This window comes from Macrosteles quadrilineatus, unplaced genomic scaffold (assembly GCF_028750875.1).
Source record: "Macrosteles quadrilineatus isolate MER2022 unplaced genomic scaffold, UCM_ALF_1.0 Scaffold_5__1_contigs__length_97177068, whole genome shotgun sequence".
In the NCBI taxonomy this organism is placed as follows: domain Eukaryota; kingdom Metazoa; phylum Arthropoda; class Insecta; order Hemiptera; family Cicadellidae; genus Macrosteles; species Macrosteles quadrilineatus.
Window position 1 is genome coordinate 28,203,583 of NW_026542598.1, and position 15,506 is coordinate 28,219,088.

Below are 15,506 nucleotides of genomic sequence, written 5' to 3' on the forward strand. Positions count from 1 at the left end.
TATCTTTATAATTATATATTTTATTTAATAAGATTTGCTATAAGCTTTTAACAATAGATTTATATAACTCAACAATCACTTCTTAGAGCATCTCTGGAGCTGCTTGTATAAGTTAGACAAAATTATATATTTGATATTAGACTCTCTATGACAATCCTACAAAACATTCTACTTATATCTTCTGGTATTACTTTTGAGGGGCTTTTTTTATTTTGGTTAAATCTTACGTAATATTCAATAAAATAATAGGCCTATGATAGTTTTTTTCATGTATAGATTCATGGATAGATCAATCGATGTTGAGATGTTAATAAAATATTAGACGATGAGACAATTACGCTACTGTAAATTTCTTACGACAGATCTATCTAACACTTGGTTTTTTGGTTTGTTATTTAATGTTAATAGAACAATCCCTTTTAAAAAGCAGAACTTTTTAAGATATTCTTCCTTTTTGTTTCCCTTGTCAAATATTTCTTTATCGCATATAAAACGAACACTGCAAATAAAAAAGTTTACTGTAAAGGACGGCTACACTTGCCTTGTAACAACCTGTCTTAGTTGTAAAAATAATAGAAAAACTGATGGTAATATCTTCATCAACAAAGTAACAGGTATGTAAGTCAGCCAACTTGCTGAATTCTATAGGATGCTTAAGTTACCTACCATTTAAAAAAAGGGAGGGCTGCACTTTAGTTTAACGCCCCACATTCACTTGATTAGAACTATCAATATATTGATTATTTCATTTGATTGTTCAATCCATTATTTTATCGATTTTACTTTGTTATTTTTTATTGTTTAAGTTTCTTTTTTGTTATTGTTTATAAGTCATTAAAGTATTTAAAAAAAAGGTTATTAAAATGAAACTGTTCTAAATTAACCTAACACAACTAACCAAAGCTGCTGTAACATTTCAAAATTCTGTTCGATATTCCCCACATGCTGTTTCTGGCTGCACTTTACTTTAGGTCCTACACTCATTTGAATTAAAATATTGATCGATATATCGATTGATCGATTGTTTCATTCGATATATCATTTGGTTAGTTAGGTAAGGTTAACCTAACCTAACTAACAAAATGATATATCGAATGATCGATATTTTCATTCGAATGAGTGTAGGACCTAAAGTAAAGTGCAGCCCTGTTTCTGTTATCAAATGGAATTTTGAAATGGTACAGAATGTTTGGTTGGTTATGTTAGTTTAGTGTAGAGCAGTTTCATTTTTTAATCCATATAGGGCCTGTATTCCGAAGTCTATTGTAATTATAGTGTAATTACTGAATGACCAATAAATCTATTCTATTCTATTCTTGAAGTTATATTGTTTTTGCCTAAACAAGATCCGTTGTCAACAGTTTGTAATTTAAATGCGTTTGAAGATATTAAAACAGAAGGAATATGGATCAGATATTTAGGCCTACAATCAAACAAAATAATCGATAAATCGGTAGTTTTAATCGAGTGACTGTGGGCCGTAAACTTAAGTGCAACCAAATAAGGTTTGACCTACCAATGTAAGAAACATGAACATACCTATTTTGTTTTACATTTGTCTCAGTCTGATATTAAATTAAAAACTAAACTCAATTTATGTTTTTAAGGCTACTTTTTCTGCAGTGAATGCAATGCTAGTGGATCATGGGATTCTCTAGAAAAGGCACTAAAGAAAGATGCTGATTCATTGCCAAAAGATAAACCAATGATCGCTCCCTCTCGATGGACAACAATATGTGAAAAATCTGAGGACTTGAAGTTACTCTCACATATTGATTTAGAGGAAATTGTACAAAAGTTTCAGCTTAAGGTAAACAACTTTTAATTAGGCCTAGCTATTTATTCATAGCAATCTGAATATTATTATGACATCACTTACGCTCCTTTTACACCATACAGTTTCCGCTGTTTGGTTGAAAACAGTACAACGTTACGTTGTGTCTTTGTTTCTTTCACATTACACGGTTTCTGAGTGTGGGGTGAGATAAATGTGATTACAACATCACAATAAAAATAAACAGCGACCAATTGTCAGGTCAGTTAAAAAAAATAAACATTGCTACAGCTGATCTATTTGCACTAGCTGGTGGGCTCCTGTTTGATTAAAAGCTGTGCAGTATGAAAGCTTGCATTTAACTAACCTACATGTGCAACTGATGCACGGCTACGTTGCAACAATCATCCGGTTCAGTGGCAGTGGACGGCTACAAGAACGCACGGTTTTTTGCCGTAGCCATAACCGTGTAGTATGAAATCTCTCCATACTCTTCTTTCCACTAGACTAAAATAAATTACCTGTACAACCGTGCGTTGAAAACCTTATAGTGTGAAATGAGCATTACCATGTACGGTATGGTAGGCGGCTACATTATGTTATCATTGATGAAATATGTCGTGGTCATGTGCGGTGTAGGTATATTTTTTTAGGATAATCAAAGACATTTGTAGCCTACTTTTGTTTAGATAGGTTTATATCAAAAGTTGTTATAAGTTAATGTAAAAATAAGTAAGTTAGCATGTTGTTGATGCTTGATTTAACACTAACTATTAATTACTATTCTATAGCATAAATGTTTACCTATATTTTAACACATTGATAAACGTATAAGATTGCCATACATATCGTTGAGATACTATAAAAAGCCTTGGTAAAATTATTATTACCTTTGTGGATTGTTGAGATTTATTAAAATTAAAAAATTAAAAATTTAAGTGCTATTAAACAATTTTATCACATTTTTGGTTGTGAAGTAAGTACCTAGTCCAACTATTCTCTACCCTTTTTATTGCCAATGTGGGTTCCATATGTTCCATGAACAAAACTGTAACTTTAACTGTACACTGTGAGGTGTCAAACCCAAAACCACTTTAGCATTCAAATTACAGGCATGATCAGACTTATTCATAAAATGTAATGGCGTCCCTTTATGTAACATTGATGTAGGGCCTACTAACCTACTTAAGACACAGTATTTTAGATTAACGGGGTTTATTCTATGTTATTTACTAAGTCTATTGTGCACATAGGATATTAACAACATAGGAGTGTTAACGCAGCAGAGATGGTGAAAGAAACTCCCTCAAAATAAACCATTGAATTAAATACCCCCGCCGCAGCAAACCTGCAGACTAAGCGAATTTCCATTGACCTGATTGGATTTACACTAAAATGCCTCCATAAAAATAGCACATTTATTTTCTATTTAAATAGAATTAGTTTAACAAGTACCTTAGGTTTGCTGCAACAGGGAGGGTAAAAAAGATTTTTTTATAAAATGATAATAGTTTAGTAAGAAATAAAAGTATTTTCAAAATCGATCAAAATATGTTCATAAACAAGCAAACTACAACAGTTGACTTATTCTCCATAAGAATAACATGGGAATTTTAAAATTACAATTTTTTTGAATTTTCTCCGTAACAATTAGGCGCATAATAACGCTTCAATATACTAAATTATTTGTTTTTTTAAGCTCTACAAAGTGGTTTAAAAAGAAATTGTGAAATTTTGTGTTTTTAGTGGCAAAAATGGGAAAAACCTATTTTTACCCCATAAAACCCCCCATAAACCCCCGTTCCCATAGTCCGATCATGCTGGTTCGCGAACTCATTCAAGTTTATCCCGCCATACACCTTCAAACCAAATTTTATCAAAATCGGACAAAAATTACTCAAGTTATCGTGCGGATGGACACATATATATATATATATATATATATATATATATATATCTATATATAGATATATAAAAATTTGAACGAATGGTGTTTTTGGCCTCTGGGGACATCAAAATGAAAAAGTATATCGGTCCCGGGCTTAGGTCTTACCATGAGACCTACGGTAATAGCTACTTCCCTATAGGGAAATTCGCTAAAACCACCTTAAATATACTGGGGCGGCTCAAATGAAAGTTAAGATTACCGGTATTTTACATAGTCTAGTTGAGCAAATATTTTACTCAACCATTGAGCAGGCTTTTAACCTTTATAACGTAAGAGGGCGCCTAGAAGCTTTTTCTGCAATACCTAAAGAAATTCTCTGGCTAATCATACAAATTTATTTAATTCCATTTTATCACATAATTTTGCAGTTTAATTATAACGTAAGTGATAAGGGACAATTTATTGTCAAATCCTAAACTGTACAACAACTATTTATGAGTAGGCCTAATATTTCAAAAAATCTTTTAATGAGTTTTTAAAAGTAGTTTAGTGGTTTTCAAGGTCAGTGTTACGAGAGAAGGTGAATGCGGAGATTTTATCCGCAATGAAGCAATTATATGTTAATAGAAATAAACATATTTGAAAATCAAATAAAGTAACAGGATAATCATATTTGAGAAAAGTTTTACATCTTTCCAAAAATAAATTTTAAATATAGGCCTTATCGGAAAATTTTTGTGTGATATAATATATAAATTAATTTGTGAGAAATAAAACAAGAACCTGGATAGAGCGCATAGGTACAGAGAAAACCTCTACAACTTAAAACCACACTTACTAACTCGCATCCCAGATTAAACGTAGGAGAAGGGACATTGTATAGGCTCAATTATTGTTTCGGGTAAATCCAGGAATGTGGCATTTCCATTAGAGAGTCGGACATGACTGGCGACCCCAATTAAGTATTTTTTTACTAAATCTTAACGTGCGGCGCTAAACTCTTGGAGTACCCCATTGAGAGTAATACTTAATACTACTGTACCTTAGGTTTATGGTTGAAAAAATATGAAAAGAATTGAAAGTAAAATAAAAACAAGTTACAAATGGTTTAATATACTACACCATACTTCTTTTAGTGTCAATTATCATGAAATATCTCTGGCTGCAATGCCAGTTCGTATGATTTTAATAAAGCACACCGGTAACAAAATGTAATATTTTTCCAGGATGTTTCTCATGAACATCTTCTGGCGTTGGATCCACTTGTGAATGAAAGCAGATCTCACATGTACATTCCGTTGAAGAATTGTGGACACATTGTAGGTGTGAAGGAGCTGACACAAGATGGGTACGAGACTACAATTCCCAACATTGAGTGTAAAGGCCTTTTGATCGTGGAAGGCCAGAGAAACTCGCAGAAGAAAGAAGCCATCTTGGTACATAGTGTGAAAGACATGCTAGCTCTCACTGGTTGCAAGATTAAGTCTGATATTATTTGTCTTCCTCATGGTAAGATGGTGGTTTAGTTATTGAAAGTTTACTGTGGCAAGTTTGAGGCTAAATACTAGTCTTAAGCTGGGTAACACCTTCGAAAAATTACAGACCTACTGTAGTGAACCTCACAATAGCAAACATATTTATGGAAAGCCTACCTATGTATGCAAGTCGAGTGTAAAAGTGATTTAGCTAAAATAATAACGGAAGCGAGAATCATTTAATTTTATAACTCAGTAAGCTTTACTCTACAAGCTAAGTGTTTGAATTATATCTGAGATTTTAAAAAATTACACCCTCAATAGGTCTGAAGGTAATGGTGTCTCCAATTCAAAATACCGTTTAAAATCTGTACTGTATTGTCTTTGACAAATTTTCAAAGTTTTAATTAGGTACAGTATGTTTATTCTTTCTTAGTGGTTTCAACTTGAAACCTGCTAATAACAATTGTATTCAACAATGAGTATTTATAATATAGTTAAATTTTCTGAATTGTAGGAATAACAAGTCTACCTCAAGAAATTCTACCAGTATTAGAGAAGTATAATAAAATTATTCTCTGGTTTGACAATGAAGAGGGCCATTGGGAATCAGCAAAGCAATTTTCGAAAAAGCTGAACGAAGAAAGGTGTTATTTTGTCAGGTGCGTTAATGTTATTTAAAGTTACTAGATTTACAAAATTGTACCATCTTTGTCCATCTTTTTCACTTGTTTGGAACCTATCGCATGTCTTTTGTTTCGGCCAAATTTATTCATTGTTTATCTAAGATTTAATATATACATCCAGTAATATTCTTTTAAAATTTCTCTCTTTGTTGTTGAAGTAAACACCGGGGAATTGTTTCAACACTGGTTGTCTCTGATGCTCGCGTAGCTGATACCACCGGCCATATTTTTCTGTGTATCAGCTTGACTTCTTCACATTTAGCTTGAAAGTGTTTTATTTTCCAGGCTGCATTGTTTAGTGGACCATTTAGCAGACATGACAGGCAACAACATTTTGTGTTAAAAAACATTTTGTTTTCGGCCATCCCTGCAGCTGGGACAACTTATGATTTATCTGAGCTGCTTTTCAAAAGACCACGTATGATACAGCTAATCAACTAATAAAGACCTACCCATAAGCCTTTATAGCAAAGTGTCTAGTCTTAACCAATACCAATATTAAAAACACCAGTGTAGTTTCTCTAATTTATTTGTCCACTAATCGCTGGAGTTGTCTCTTGTTTCAGACCTTCCGAGGACCAGCCGGCTCCGCACAAGGCGCATCAGCTGGGCCGTAGTCTGAGGGAGATCGTACAGCGAGCCACGCCGATATCTCACCAGTCAATCACACACTTTGCCCACCTCAGAGAGGACGTTTTGGCTCACTTGCAGAACATAGAAAAAGTAACTATAATACTTCTTTATTTACTTGATAAGGCCTAAAGTTCCAAAGAGAACCTAAGATATATTATTGAATGAAATTTTCCTTCAATATATGTATATATGTATATATGCAAACACACTGAAAATATAATGGCCTAAAATTAGAACTTGTAGGCCTGCTTATTAGACCCCAACACCCTAGATATATCTTTCTTCTTCTTCCTAACTTTCAAGGCTAAAAACGCTGGTGTCAATGACTGTGAAATATTGTATCTAGTCAATTATTGTGAATAAAAGGATTTTTTTACTTTAATTTAAGAGTCTTTGAGGCTATATTCCAAAAGCCCTAACAGTTTTATATTCCAGGCTGCTGGGGTGAAGTGGGTTCGATTCCCCGCTTTGAACAATATCCTGAAAGGACATCGAAGAGGGGAGATGACTATTCTAACAGGACCTTCGGGCGCAGGAAAGACAACGTTTATGAGTGAATATTCTCTTGATTTGGCTATGCAAGGGGTAAGCCGAGTTTTCTCTTGTGTTCTTGGTTAAGAAGACATGCGGATTGACAAGATAAATGAGTGCAAACCTTACAAATTTAGTTGTTTCCATTACTAAAACTTGAGGGTTGCAAGTTCAAACTCCATTAAATGAAGTATTTTTATTTTTGTATAGGCTTTGGGATTATTGCTAACATTTTCCATAATTTTTTGATCCCTTGTGCTTACTTTCAACTTTCAGATTGTAAATTTAAAATTGAAAAACGCAAAATTATTACATTTTTTTTTTGTCAATTATTTTACAGGTACAATACATTCTGATTGTATTTAATCGTCTTGCAGGTGACCACGCTGTGGGGAAGTTTTGAGATAAGGAACGAACGTCTCGCAAGAACAATGCTTCAACAGATGTGCCAATTCCCGCTTCACTTACATCTGGACAGGTTCAATCACTGGGCAGACCTGTTCCAGCAGTTGCCTATCTACTTTATGACCTTCTACGGCCAGCAACCTCTTAAAGTTGTCATGGAGGTAACTACAAATCCAGTGGCGGATTATGACCTTATATGAAAATTTTGAAATTTGAAGAAACTGGTTTTAACTTTGTTAGTTTTTTTATGCTTTTTCAAATTATTTTTACAACAGTTTTATTTTTACTTTTCTGCCTGCGGCCCCCTGAGACCTGCGGCCCCTAGGCAGTTGACTTTCTTGCCTAATGGGTAATCCACCACTGTACAAATCAAATTTATAAATTCAAATTTTACGAGTTGAGCACTCATTTTTAAAGATGTGTTTTCGTGGGCAATGGAGTGCAGGGAAGTGATTTTCCGCTCGTCCAGTGACAGTCCGCTCCGCTTCTAGGAAAATAGTACCATTAAATTGTCTAAGACAAGAGGATGGGGAACAAATCCCCCAATTCTGGTGCTAGGAAAATTCAACTTAACTTATCTTTATGAATACTAAGGCTCAATTTTAAGAGAACTATAGTGGAAAAAATCAAAGTCTAGAAATGAAGCACTAGAAATCTCTTTGGTCTGATATAATTTTGTTGTACTGTATTGGTAATGTTGGTCAAACTACACCAATTGATAAAAGAGCCATTATTTTAAAGTTAATTTCTCTTTTCTCTTCTAAAGTAAAATGGCGGCCAGCATTTGAATTGAAATATTCACTGACAAACTCTACGTTTTCTCACAGGCAGTTGAGCATGCAGCTTACGTACATGATATTGCGCATGTGATCATAGACAACGTGCAGTTCATGATGGGACTTTCCGATGGGGACAACAGCCTAGATAGGTTCTACAGACAAGACTCGATAATCGCTGCATTTAGAAACTTCGCCTCAACAGCCAATTGTCATGTTACTTTAGTCATACACCCACGCAAGGTAATGCAACTTTACAGAAATTTTAACAGTTTAACAAATGTCAAGAGATAAAACAGGAAAGATGTTTTGGTGTGTTTCTTCTGGAGTCTCAAAAATGAAGCTTAATGGGGTGGGTAGCCAATCTAAATTTAAAAAAAATGTGGATTGAGATTCCCTTGGTTTCTTATTAGTAGGGAAGCCCTAGTTGCCACTACCTTTAATTTCATACTGCAGTAGGAATAGAGGTGTCGTTACGTTAGAAGGGCGTTACGAGTACGAAATTCAATATGAATATAAACAGACAGAGGGAGACGATATGGCCACCTTGTCTGCCAGTGTAGACTACTTTAGCCATGTCACGTTTGCTTATGTCAACGTCATTTAGTCTACTTTTTGTTTCATGTCAAAGTATGTCTGTTCAATGATTCTGTGTCTTGCGTTGTGTGTGTATAATTTATTGAACTGCTGACAACCTTCGAATGACGTGACTACTTGACACCTTGTAGGCCTGATGATGGTTAAAATTACAGCCGAAACTATTTGCCACTGTAGCAACCAAGAATTTAATATCATAAACGATTTTGAATACAGTAATTCGGCTAAACCAATATTTTTTAAAACAATATTTCTTTGAAGAAATTTTATAAACATAAGTTTAAAAAATTAAAAACCTTGGATTTTTATGAATTTATTTAATTCAAAATCAAGTGAACTTTTTAACCCTTTGCGGACGGGTGACGGATATCCGCCCAAGTCTTTGGCGATAAAGGACGGGTGACGGATATATCCGCCCAAGTCTTTGGCGATAAAGGACAGGTGACGGATATATCTGCTTATGGTTTTTGATGTTCCGGACTGGCAGGTGCTTGAGCAGTAACCAGATGTTTCGCGGTACCAAGGCGCCACTTTCCTGCTCTCTCCATGGCTGCGCTCTCCCCCGCACTCCCCCCTCTCTCACGCCCCAACCCCTCTTCTGCGTCACCCCCCCCCCCCCCCCCCTCTTGCGCACCTACCACCATTCCTAGGCTCCTCTCTCGACGTTTCGCGCTCAACATTTTGCTGTCTTTATTTATTGTTTACATATTATTCTTTATTTATTGCCTAACGTTGTCATGGTCATATCTTCAAAGACGGGTGGCGGATATATCCGCTGCATTTCTACTCATTCGCGGACGGGTAGCAGATATATCTGCATAGTTAAAAACGAGTAAAAAATTATTTTGACAGTATGAAGTGTATGATTGTGTTTATTTTATCTATACTTGTATAACAAAACACAAATAACAAAAATTAATTTTTATTTTTTCCTCTAATTTTTTCCCGTCCTATGTCACGATTTAGCCCAACTGGGAAGAGTTAAGGTTTAGTAAACCAAATGACATAAAAATATTTGTTCATTAGGAGAGAGACGCAGACATGTTGAATATGAATTCTGTGTTCGGTGGAGTGAAAGCCACCCAAGAGGCTGACAATGTTCTCATAATACAGCAGAAGACGCTTCAGAACTTGAAATTGAAAAAGTTTTTACAGGTAAATCTAGCATAATATATTCAATTTATTTTGAGAGCTTGATATTTTTGTAACCCTCCGAGTTTTAAGCATCGCAAAAGCGACACACAACATACCCGGTGGTGTTATGCATCACTTTTTCGGCTTATAAACATCGTTTAGGGCGAAGGCTCTGGGGCTGACTGAATTTTATTGTATTGGAATGAGATTGGTATTGTTGTTTTCGGCAGATTCTAAGCTTTCTCCTGATGTGTGTTTCTAGACGCTTTCCATCTTAGTTCCGATCATATTGTAGTAGACAGATGACGTGCATATTTGTTAACATCTTGGTTAACCTAGGGATGTTGCGATACCACTGTCTTTCCGATATTTGGTATCGATACCGTATCGCAAAAAAGTATCGATACCGGCTCAGTATCGGAACCCAAGTATCGATACCATCAGTATCGTATCCATTCGATACCGGTGACGTCATATTCTGATTGTCTGATCTTCGATTAAAGTTCACTCGCTCCAGTACAGTACAGCTAATATAAAATTTTTATTCGAGCTGCTAAGACCTACTTAATCATGTAAAAAATTGATAAAATTAAAATTAACCAAACGTAGCCAACCTTTGTTTTCAATGTTACCATAAAGTAAAAGTTCAAGTACCTGTTCTTCTAAACCTATATCATTTACCATAAAAACACAATTTTATTACATTACCAGCATACACACACATTTGTGTTTACCATCAGCCTAAATTGACAAAAAAATTTGAAATAAATTTTAAGTGCCATCTTTTTAATTTATTCGATATGGTTTCATTTTATTTGCCTAACACAACGTTGCTAACATCGATGTGTAAAAATAACTTTGCAACCAAACCCTTAAGTTTTACCATAGATAAAACATACTTAGTCCAGTCAGCAGGTAGTTTTAGATGGAAAAAGGTCGGAAGTTAATGAAACTTGGGGATGTTGTTCAGGGATGATAAATTAACATTTTCCCAAGTTTTGGACCTCGAGGACCCTGTGGAAAAAATATGGTGGGGGAAAAACTTCAAAATTTTGGACACTTTTATGTTTTTTTCTCACTAACTTTTTTCCCTTACTTCCTACCGAAAAAGCATACGTTACACTTTTGTAAAGCGTTAAATTTCCTACAATTCTACAGTTCAAACATGTTTGTACGATAATTTGTTACCGAGCAATAGTATTTTGATTTTATATATTTTTAAAAATACACCAAAATATGCAAAAAGGCAGATTTTCTACTTATTTTTTCTGTTGCACGCAAATTATTACTAAATTTTGTAGTAATTATCGTTCCAGGTTATAAGCACCATATCCGGATACTCCCATACCTCACCCACCCCGCACTCAGCTGATCAAGGTGGCTTACTACACCCTGGTTTCACACTACCACAATATTACATTATCTTCTATGTATTATAGGATATTTCACAATTACAATTGATTAATATGTTGTTGAACACTATCATCAAAACATTAATCAGTCTGCAAAGTTTATTTTCTGTCTTCACTAATCTTTGCTTACTAATTAGTAATTTTGCCTTACATACTCTGTCGTGTTGCCGCACATTGTTGCTTACAGTTATATATTGGTTTTAGTCTCGTTTGGTTGGTAGTCTACCAGAGATGCTCCTCACGCGGGCTATGAAGAGCTATGGAGGACTCACTCGTGGACGCGGAGTAAGCGATTCCGTGCTTTCTAGATGTACATTAGGCACGCTGTGTCTTCAAAGCATTTGTGAACAAGTAGAATTGTTCGCTGATTTTCGCTCAGAGACATCATCTGAGCATCATTTAGACATGAGACCAACCCGTGGAGTGAGAGACTACATGGCCATTGATAAACTGCTTGCATGGTTCACTGAACATCCCCAATTCCCAGGAGATAGTTTCATTGAGCACAGGAATCATTGATCATGTTGACGTTAACTGTAACTTCGCACGAGAGATAAGCATATCTCTATTAATGGATGAAAATGTTGAAGAATTGAAACTCAAACGGATGGACAAGGTGGTGATTCTCACTTCTGTTTCATGCTCATTGAAAATTTCTGGTAAAAAACGCACTGTCTATCCTCTCACTCTTTTCCAGTGTGTCTACGTTGCAAAAATATTTGAGTAATATATAAATAAGGTCTTTAAGTTTGAACTCGCCCCCTTACCCATATCAATCTTTATCGAGGATGGAATGTGCAAGGGAACAAAGTCTGTAATGTACTCACTCTTCTTTCCTATAGAGAAAGTAAACCTTGTCAACAGGAAATAAAACGTTATTAGAGGTTACATAAAGTGGTGTGGAACAAAACTCCTACAAAGGACGCCGACGTGATGATCGTCAACACCGCTATATCCAAGGCTAGCGAATTCGACAGCGTCGACAATACTGTTCAAGATGTAGACACACTTATTCTCTTGACAGCATTAGGAACTAATACAATAACGTCTATCTTCATAAAAAGTGGAAGAGGCACATATCCCAGTGTCCTGTACTCTCCAAGTTTCTGCTCCTTTCCTCCACACAGCAGGTGGTTTCGATAACACCACAGCTGCGAAGAGTAACTAATACCATAACTAATATCAATACCAACAAGATCTGAATATGGTTGGTTTTCATCGGAGAAGAAAATTAGCATTTGAGAATTGGGGTTGGGTTTGGAAAGGGTGGGTAGTATTGTGGGGGGAGTGGGGGGAGGGTGTATCCAAATATGGTGCTTATAACTTGGAACCATAATTACTAAAAAATTTAGTAATAATTTGTGTGCAACAGAAAAAAATATGTAGGAAATCTGCCTTTTTGCATATTTTGGTGTATTTTTAAAAATACATTAAAATAAAAATACTATTGCTCGGTAACAAATTATCGTACAAACATGTTTGAACTGTAGAATTGTAGGAAATTTAACGCTCTTCAAAAGTGTAACGTATGCTTTTTTTGTATAAGACAAGGTAAACAAAAAAACAAAATATTTAATTGGGTTAAAGTCTGTTTCTTTTTTGGCACGAGCTGTTTCTTTATTCTCAGAAGGCACGAGCGTAGCCATTTTACTCAGCTTTGTCAGAAATGACCTTCCGATACTTACGATATGATACTGGCCTCTTGGTATCGATACCAATTAAATATCGGAACAACCGATACCGATACGATACCAGCAGTATCGCAATAAAAGTATCGATATCTACTGGTATCGATAGTATCGCAACATCCCTAGGTTAACCTCACATCGATGACTAATGTGTTTTATTACGCTTATCGTTGATTTTAGTGATACAAATAAAAAGTGTAATTTATTTATGTGTAAATTATTAAATGTGCGAAATCTGTTTTTCACACAAACCTTATTTATTTGCAAATTTACTTCCTTATATGATTATATTTTTTAAATGCTCATAATATTTAGAACAAAGTGGCTATTTTAAAATATTTGTAGACCTAAAATTATAAAAATTTATTGAGCGCAAACCTAAATTTTTTAATTTATTTTATAATTTTTGAAAAAATGTTAACCAAAAGATTGTTGAAATTTTTTTTATGTTTTATATATTACTTTGAAGCCCATAATTTTCCAAAAAATATATATATAAAACAGTATGCTTTAGAGTGTTTTTTAAGTTTCTAAGATACATTTAAAAAAAAAACCCTGCAATTAGGTAATAAATGGGCCAACATTAAAACCTTTACTATGGACTCTTGGAGGGTTAAAACTAAAAGGGTTGGCGCAGCCTCTTTCAACCCTTCATTTGCCCGTCCCAAAAAGATAAAGATGTCAAAGACCTTAGCTTCCCAGTGGCAGCAATAAAATAGTTCAACAGCCTACCAGGAGACATCAGAAACGTTTAAAACATCAGTACATCTTGAAAATATACCTATTTGCATTAAAAGATTTAGATAATATGCCTCTTAAACATGCTTGCTATTTCAGTTCAAAAAATTTAGATCGTTATTGACACGGTCTATCTGGCACCCTGGTCAATGAAAAAGCATCCAAAGGATAGTAAGATTGTATAACTCTTTACCAACATCGAACAAAGTCTATGTATTTTTACTGCCTATCAACAATAATGTATAACATTTTGTTTTAGATTGCCAAAAACCGATATTGCGGGGATCTTGGGGTGATGCCATTAGATTTTGATAAGGACAGTCTCAGTTTTTCTGTGAAAAAAGGACAAAAGAAAGAAACCAGCGACAACAATGATGACAGATGATTGTCATCTATTTGAAATGTGAAACTATGGCCAAGTGTTTAAACCAAAAAGTGAGTCTTTACTAACTTGTAAGTATTGTAAAGTGTTGGTACCTAAATTATATTTTCTGTAAACTACGTTTTAAATTTTTAATTTCTCGAAACCTTTCTTGATTCTGGTCAGTTACAAACCTAGGTACTCATTAAACCTAATGTTATTGAAATAGATTTAATTGAAAATCAAATCAGGCAAATGGAAATCCGCTTAATCTGCACGGCAGGAGTATGTTAGTAAATACTAGCCGCTAGACCCCTGCCTTGCAAGGGGTCAAGATGCAGAATTTTGGTTCCTTGAAAATAATGGCAAGCAGCTTAATTTTAAAATATTGCCGTTGCTTTAATTGAAGCAGCTGTGTAGCCAAACACCACTAAATTTACCACAATGTATAAAACAATATGCCATTATCAAGTTTATTAAAAATAAGAATACATTTATTTCTAACACCAAAGCATGACACACAGATCATAAAAGACTGTGATCATAGATATAACAATAGGATACAATATCAATGTACACTTTTTGTCGTCGCAGTACCTATTAAAAGTCAATGATAGATTTTAAGGTAAAAGCCGTCACAATAGTCCGAAACCTAAAAATACTGTATTTTAATTCTATTACTGTTTCCACAAAAATATTTATCGTATACTAATATTAACATATTGTTTGACAGTTCTACTTAAACATTCGGGCGAGTGACATCATTCATTTAAATGTTTATGATACATACATACCGTTTCTATTCTAATATTCATGCAGTATTTAATTTAATATGTATACTTCATAAAATAAAGTAAAACTTATTGAAAATAAAGTAAAGTAAAATAAAAGGGGTAGTAAAACATAAAATAAATGTGTCCAAAATCGCACAATACAGAGTTTTTGAACATTATTATGCTAAAAAATAAGCGGAAAGTAAATAAAAGAAACGTCTTATAACAATTAAAACAGACCCAATGAGCGAATGATAAAGCACGTGATTTGTTGTTGCGTGGTAGTAAAACTTAAAATAAATGTGACCAAAATCGCACAATACCGAGTTTCAATAGGTCATTCGCTTATTGGGTCCGATGATGATTGGAGTGTCCAATCGAAATCAATCACCACTTATCATCTTTTTTGTATATTTAAAAGTAATTTTATTAAGTTATTTAAAAAATAGGTTAATTTAGTTTTAAATAGCTAAAAACATTAGCAAAAATCAAAAATGTTTTCAATACTGCTTTAGTTGTAAATAGCTTAAATCCCGATCGATGCTCTCGTATTTCAGGAGAAGGCCGCTTGAAATGCCTTCTGGGCCAAGACAGACAGACAGAAATTGAGATAAGACTTTTTTCGGGAGTATTTC

At 34.4% G+C, this 15,506-nt stretch overlaps 1 protein-coding gene across 2 annotated transcripts; it reads left to right on the forward strand.

Moving 5' to 3' along the window:
• LOC128994685 (mitochondrial DNA helicase-like) lies at positions 1-14,239 on the forward strand. Of its 2 annotated transcripts, none has more exons than XM_054419408.1 (10): positions 1-614; positions 1,608-1,810; positions 4,889-5,171; positions 5,655-5,799; positions 6,390-6,546; positions 6,892-7,041; positions 7,365-7,553; positions 8,220-8,411; positions 9,792-9,920; positions 13,997-14,239. In XM_054419408.1, the coding sequence occupies exons 1-10, from the start codon at positions 326-328 to the stop codon at positions 14,120-14,122; spliced, it is 1,863 nt and encodes a 620-aa protein (XP_054275383.1). In that variant the 5' UTR covers positions 1-325; the 3' UTR covers positions 14,123-14,239. The 2 variants fall into 2 exon arrangements, with proteins under 2 accessions (XP_054275383.1, XP_054275384.1); XM_054419409.1 differs by having other exon boundaries at positions 538-614; positions 1,624-1,810.
• The last annotated feature ends 1,267 nt before the right edge of the window (positions 14,240-15,506 follow it).